The sequence below is a fragment of the Strongylocentrotus purpuratus genome, unplaced genomic scaffold (genome assembly GCF_000002235.5).
Source record: "Strongylocentrotus purpuratus isolate Spur 01 unplaced genomic scaffold, Spur_5.0 spur5_scaffold_4, whole genome shotgun sequence".
In the NCBI taxonomy this organism is placed as follows: Eukaryota; Metazoa; Echinodermata; class Echinoidea; order Camarodonta; family Strongylocentrotidae; genus Strongylocentrotus; species Strongylocentrotus purpuratus.
The window spans coordinates 1,327,878-1,334,662 of record NW_022145610.1 but is presented as its reverse complement, the minus strand read 5'-3'; the positions used below and the strand labels follow the sequence as shown (position 1 = coordinate 1,334,662).

Below are 6,785 nucleotides of genomic sequence, written 5' to 3'. Positions count from 1 at the left end.
AGGGTTTGTAATTCCAAAAATGAAATAGGACTCATTATTCCGGCGGTTCCATCATTCCGCGAACGAATTATGAATCTATTTCATCTATTGAATTATGACCCTTATTTCATTTTCTAAATTATAAGAAAAGAAAGGAAGACAAATTAGGCCAACAGGAGTAAAAGAGAAGTCAAATATTTTGAACATGATCGCAAAGACTTTCCAGAAATCAACCTAGAGCAGTTTCAAAACCTTTTATTGTATTTTTCTAGAAATCAAGTTTGGATTTTGCATCAGATCCTCCATGTCATTTCATGTAATGCTAGCATATCACAAAAGTTGATTACGAGGCTCCTGGGGCCCCGTTTCACAAAGCCTTTTTTCAATGTTAAATGACAAAAATCAATGACAAATCTGCTGATAACCAATCAGAAGCAAGGATTTCACTAGCTTATAAATAAAACTGTCATTTGTCACTGATGACAAGTTCTGTGAAATGCCCCCCCCCCCCCCCCCCTGGTATTGATCGAATTGATTTCTCTGTACTTCTTTGCGATGATGCGTTTGTTTGATATCACAAACAAGGATCGTTGTCATCTTTTACCTCACGTCAAGTAAACATATTTAACTTACAACATGCCAACTACAATAATTAAGTCTATATTCTATCTTTTCATTTTTTACATTGTTTGTTTGATTTTATTTTAATTAGTTCAAGACACCAACATTTCTCTTTTTATGTCTCCATTGGAATTGTACATAAAAAATATTGCATTATCATTTACAAGAAACAATAACAGTAGAAGTAGTAGTAGTAATCGTAATAGTAGATGTAGTACATGTTCACAAGGGCGTGAAAAAAGAAACTATGCGTATGAACACACTAAACATACAAGCCAAGAAAGTACATGCAGGCATATCTTCAACAAGGTCATTAAGCCAATATCATTTTTTTGTCATGTTTGTATTTTTTTCTGTTTTATTATCAACTTAAAAACAATGAAAACATTTAAATTGAATGCTCTTTATACAATACATCGGACATACATTTTGTTTTAAATAAATTGATATACATGTACACAAATTCTTCTTCTCACTTTATAAGACTGTTTCCTTTTTTCCCCTTAAATACATTCTGAAACAAAGTAATAACCTCATTTGGAAGAGAAAACAAAAATGGTGAAAATGGAACAAAAATGGTGAAAAAGGAGCAATAATCAACATAACATTCAACATACATGACAAGGACCACACAAAATGTTAAACTGGAAACAAATGAGAAACATACGAAAGAATATCAGAATTCAGCAAATCTAATCTGAGCATTTCACACAAAACAGTCTGAAATTTGTAACAGTGGACAAAGAAGAATTCCAGCAAAAAATGCCTAAATCTAGTGAAATATCCAAAAAAAAGTAACTACCCACAATAACCAAATCACATATTATCTGTACTCATTAAAAATGGATTGTGGGGAAAGAACATTATGCCTTCATTTAAATACATATATATATTGTTTTTCCTTCTTTTCCAATCCGTTTCATTGACATTGTAAGTCAACCTTAGTTTTGTTGAAATCTAATCTGCAAATGTATGTACAGTCAAACCTGTCTACAGTTACCGCTTAATGGAAACACAAAAGATGGTCTTTGTAGTCGGGTGGTCTTTGTAGACAGGTTCCTTTAGTACATGTTTCAATGAGAAACCATTTTCAAGGGAAACAAAAAATGTGCTTGTTGTAGACAGGTGGTCTTTGTAGACAGGTTTGACTGTACTAACATGGATATTCCAAACAAAGATTTTAATTTCTTTGCCTAAGGTTGAGATCCCATCAACGAGCGTGATGCCTAATGGAAACATAACGAGAGAGGAGCTGAGGAGTGTTTGCTTTCTCCTAACATCGACACAACGCTACTCAGAGAATACTTGGTAGTCCTTAATGTCGTCGAAACTACTACAAATAATTCTGTTTACAGAAAAGCAGAGCTGGGAACAAACAGGCATACAATACAACATAAGATTGGAACAAATTATAAATTTGTCAAGAACAGTTGTCCAGTATGATTTAGTGGACTATTTGTTCATTGATACACAATTACACATGTCAGCTTGCTATACTGTCATCCATGCTACAATTGAAAACAAGACTGGATTATGTGTATAAAGGGATGAGCAAACTGATACTTAAGGACTTTGAATCTATGTTGAATCCATTTCATACCGATAGGCTTAGTACAGTGTAATAATGCAAGCTAGTGACTGAAAAAAAAAAAAAAATGCACTGGTTTAACATCAGGCATGGTTTGGGGGTTATATGAAATAAAAGTAAATTCCTTGATGGTTTTTTAATGAGTGATATCTATAAAACTTGCTGATTTCAAGTGTGTAACCTTTCAACATTGGTCCAACATCAGAACAACAAAAATTTGAATCGAGAAAAAAATATCAATTACAAAGAGACACAAAGGATTTGAAAAAGCCTATAAAACTTGCCATTTTGTTGTTAAATACATTTTGTAGATCTGTTGTACGTAATTACTGTCACATAAAGCTGACTAAGTAATTATGTACACTCTATTTGTATATACAATTTGTAAAGTATATACACAAAAACAATTCAGATTATAATGTCCAAACCATTAATATAATACATAATCATTTATCAATAGCTGACTTTTTTCTAAAGTAATATCTTCAATGTTTGCATCTGATAAACCCAAATAATTGAAATAATGGTGTTTCAAGAAAGACTACATTGACTAATTGATTGCAAAAATGGATAAGAAGAAATGCTGATGTTATCTTATGAGAAGCAAAAAAATGTTATTGAAGTTATAATACTAGATTGGAAAAACAATGTTTACAATGTTTTAAAAACATGCTACTCTTGCGAACTCTTTAAACATGTTATTGGACAGCATACACTACAAGAGCTATCATAAATACATAAGCACATTACAGCAAGGTAGTTATGCCACACAAATATCTTTTAAATACACACACAGTTTTCTTGGGGTATGGTTGATATCAACACTAAGAATACAAACTTTTCCCAATATTTTCAACATCATTAAAAATAAGAGAAAACAAGCATGAAATAATTGGTCTCTCGCGATCTAATTCCTACATTTCTGTTCCTACGGATCAACGCTACTTCTCGTCCTTTCAAGCCGACTGGCAGAAATATGACTAAGGCTCTTTTCATGATTAAAATCTATGTGAGGAACAAGACAATACTACTAAGCGGTTGTACTGTTCAAAATGTTTGCCACATCTCATTCAAAATGCAAAGACTACATGTATGCAATGAAAAGTCATATATACATATATCAATCTTGCACAGGTATTACAAGGTGCGTATGACAAAGTATATCTAAGAGGGTAAAAGCTTACCAGTAATTGAAAGCCAGACATGTGTGAACCTTCTAATAGACTGTAAGATGATCATATTTAGAAGGACACATTTCTGGTTTCAAAACCTTCTAAGGGGGAACATGGATACGGATGCATTGCATAGATTATACAGGCGTATGTCATTAGTTTTTACGAGAGTTTGTGTATCAATAGCAAAAAATCAATTTCCCTTTGCCACATATGATTAGAATTATAACTTTGAAAACTCTCTGTTTTTCAAATTAAGACAGATTAAATAAGATAGAGAAGTTAGACACAAAAACAATAGCATTATACTATGAGAACAAAAACATCTTTTCTCCAGGAGAATATTCTTGAGCTCATGAAAAAAATTGCAATTACTCCAAAAACCCAAAAGAAATTCATGTACAAAGAGTTTTTTAACAATTGGTAGCAACAAATGGCATATCTATATTACAAGTACATAAGAGTAGCCGATTTAATCCTCTCTTTAACAAATCAAAGTTACACCTTCAAGAGAATAATGAAATGAAAACACAAATAATCTGTGCAAAAGCTACTAAAAAAAAAATCAATTCAGTACAACAATTTTCAAAATTCTTTAGAAGTATATACACAAGTTTCTCTGTCGACAAGAAACTGTTATATATTATATATATTTATAACACGGAAAGTGGAAACACAATTTGGAAGTTTATAACAAAATTCTGTACAATTCTCGAGGCATTACAGCCATATTCTTCCACCCGTTCCACACAACACTATAAATATCAAACAAATATTTTACTCCCTGGCGACTCATCTTAATAAAATATTCCACTGTCTATACAAGACATCTAATCACTATCAAGCTGATACATACATGGCTATTCAGGGTATAACATCTAGAGGCACCAAGTTTCTTTCTTCTATCTCTCTCTATCTTCTGTGAATCATCGCTAGGCTATCAATGGTTCAAGAGCATATGACTACCCTTCAACCTCGCATCTTATCTATTACACATATACATATACCTCCTGAACATTAATACACACAGACAAATCAAGACAATATTACAAACATGATTTTAGTAAAGTTCATCTGTTATCAACAATTATGCGTCAGATCCGTATGGGTTGGTCCATGGCCACTAAACTAATATTTTGCAACCTTTTAAAAGAGAAGCAATACTTTTTGAAAGAGGATGATGATGATGATGAGGTTTGTCAAGACCAGTGGTCAGAGAGCCAGTAAACCTTGATGATGTGTGGTTCTATAACATGTGGGTCGATTTTAAACAGATTCATAAGTTAGTATTCAAGTGGTGTTACGGACAAGCATCATAAAAAAAGAACCCATTTGGCACTAGCTCAGTGGGTATAAAACACTTGCTATTTGCTGTCGTTTGTCAGATAAAAAATGTTGTTGTTCCTGCATAATGAATCAGACCTGTAGCATGGCTAGACAGAATATCATTGCAATAAGTAGTCAAATTCTTTAAAACAATTCCATTTTCTCTGCTTTACGTTGCCTTGTTTTAAAAAACAGATCTCTTTAATGGTAGGTGTTATATCCTCTTTTTTCTGGTCTTTTAAATTCTTAAACTGGACTCACAAAAATGGAATTTCAACATGGGGCTGTACTCCCATAGCTATCCGATCACAGTTTGAGTGATTGTTAAACTTCTTGGCTGCTGCTGATAATGACATCATGTAAACACATACATCCTCTATGTCATGGTATCTCCACTAAAATCCTTATCTTCTACACCAAATACAATATACACAAATAAAAAGGAACTCAATTCATACCAAGTGATGCAACAAATAATGCTGGTGTCAGCACTCCTGATGTACACGACAGTCTAAATACATACCAGCTAAACAAACAACGAACAAGTATTATCTACTGATTGCGAATGTATGATGTGCAGCAATTTATGATAATGTTCAGACTTCATTGCAACAACACCGCTGCATCTTAACCCCATAGCATGGTCCAGCTGGGCTACAGAGATCTGATGTATTTGAAAGTTTGAACAGAGTTGCTGGTCTCAAAAAGATTGCTCTCAAGTCACAAGCTGTGCCAAGATGCTGCTACATAGTTTCTTCAATCGATGCCATGACGCTGCTTTCATGTCACGAGTGATGTTGGTCTCAAGTCACCAGTTGTGCTCAGATGTTGCTTCAATGTTTCTTCAAACATTGCCATGATGTTGCTCTCATGTCACAAGTTGTGCTAAGATGTTGCTACATTTTTCTTCAAATGTTGCTCTCGTGTCAGTCACAAGTGATACTGCTACAGCGTTTCTAAAAATGTTGCCACTATGTTGCTCTGGAGACACGAGTGATACTTCTACGTTTCTCCAAATGTTGCCACAATGTTGCTCTTTAGTCACAAGTGATGCTGCTACAATGTTTCTTCAAATGTTGCCAAGATGCTGCTCTGGAGACACGAGTGATACTTCTACATTTCTCCAAATGTTGCCACAATGTTGCTCTTTAGTCACAAGTGATGCTGCTACAACGTTTCTTCAAATGTTGCCATGATGTTGCTCTGTTGATTCATATCTATGTGATTAGCCATCTGGTGAAAAGAGAATAAAAATCTCAATCAAAATAAACTCCCACAATAACTAAACATGCATCTGCCTTGAGACTGCTGCATAAGGTGTTGTGGTGGAGTGGATATGTCACCGCCACGGCACCAATGTCCTTTGGCAAGACATTTATCTACATTTGCCACACTCAACCCAGGTGAGGTAAATGGGTACCTGGCAGGCATTGATTCCTTGAAATGCTAGAGCGCCGTAATGGCAGCTAGGGTAAAGTCGGGGTAATAATTTCCAAATTTGGAAGCGCCTAGAGACGTTAACATGTGATGTGCGCTGTACAAGAACCGAATATCATTAGTAGTAGTATAAGTGGCAGACTTTTCATGACCACTCCTTGTACCACTTTTGAAACCGAATTTGCCAAAATCTGATTAGGTGCATTTTACGTTTCCCGCATCATCCCCATATATGTACCTTCATCTGCATATTGCACAAGTTTGTGTACAATTACGTTGCTAATAACTTGTTCAAAAACATTAAATTTTCAGTCTTTAGACAACTTCCTCAGCCATTTTGTATTTGGAAATCCATCAAAATAAATCCTGATAAAGAATGGATCATAAAAAGAAACTTACAGCTTCTCTTTTCCTTCTCTCTTGTTCCCGTAGCCTCTCTCTTTCCTTCATAGACTGCGTTCTCTTGGCCTCTTCTTGTTGGGAGTTTCTAGCCCTCTCCAGTGCATCGTCCTCTTCCTTCTCCCTGTAAAGAATCAAGACGAGTGTGAAAACAGACAGAAATGAGAAGTCGGTGTAATGACAATGAAAACCAAGACAAGAAGGAATAAAAGAGCATAGAAGGGAAGCAAGAATGCACGCAATAGAGAGAAAGACAGAAAGAT

General features: G+C 34.7%; 1 protein-coding gene across 4 annotated transcripts in view; it reads right to left on the bottom strand.

Moving 5' to 3' along the window:
- Window positions 1–655: 655 nt before the first annotated feature.
- LOC100892105 (bromodomain-containing protein 3) overlaps window positions 656–6,785 on the bottom strand; it is a 44,345-nt gene continuing 38,215 nt past the window's right edge. For all 4 annotated transcript variants that reach the window (XM_030998125.1, XM_030998124.1, XM_011663687.2 and 1 more), the window contains 2 exons: window positions 6,523–6,646; window positions 656–5,919 (listed from right to left, as the gene is read on the bottom strand). In XM_030998125.1, the coding sequence (XP_030853985.1) occupies window positions 5,854–5,919; window positions 6,523–6,646 (190 nt within the window). In that variant the 3' untranslated portion in view covers window positions 656–5,853. The remainder of the gene's footprint in view (window positions 5,920–6,522; window positions 6,647–6,785) is intronic.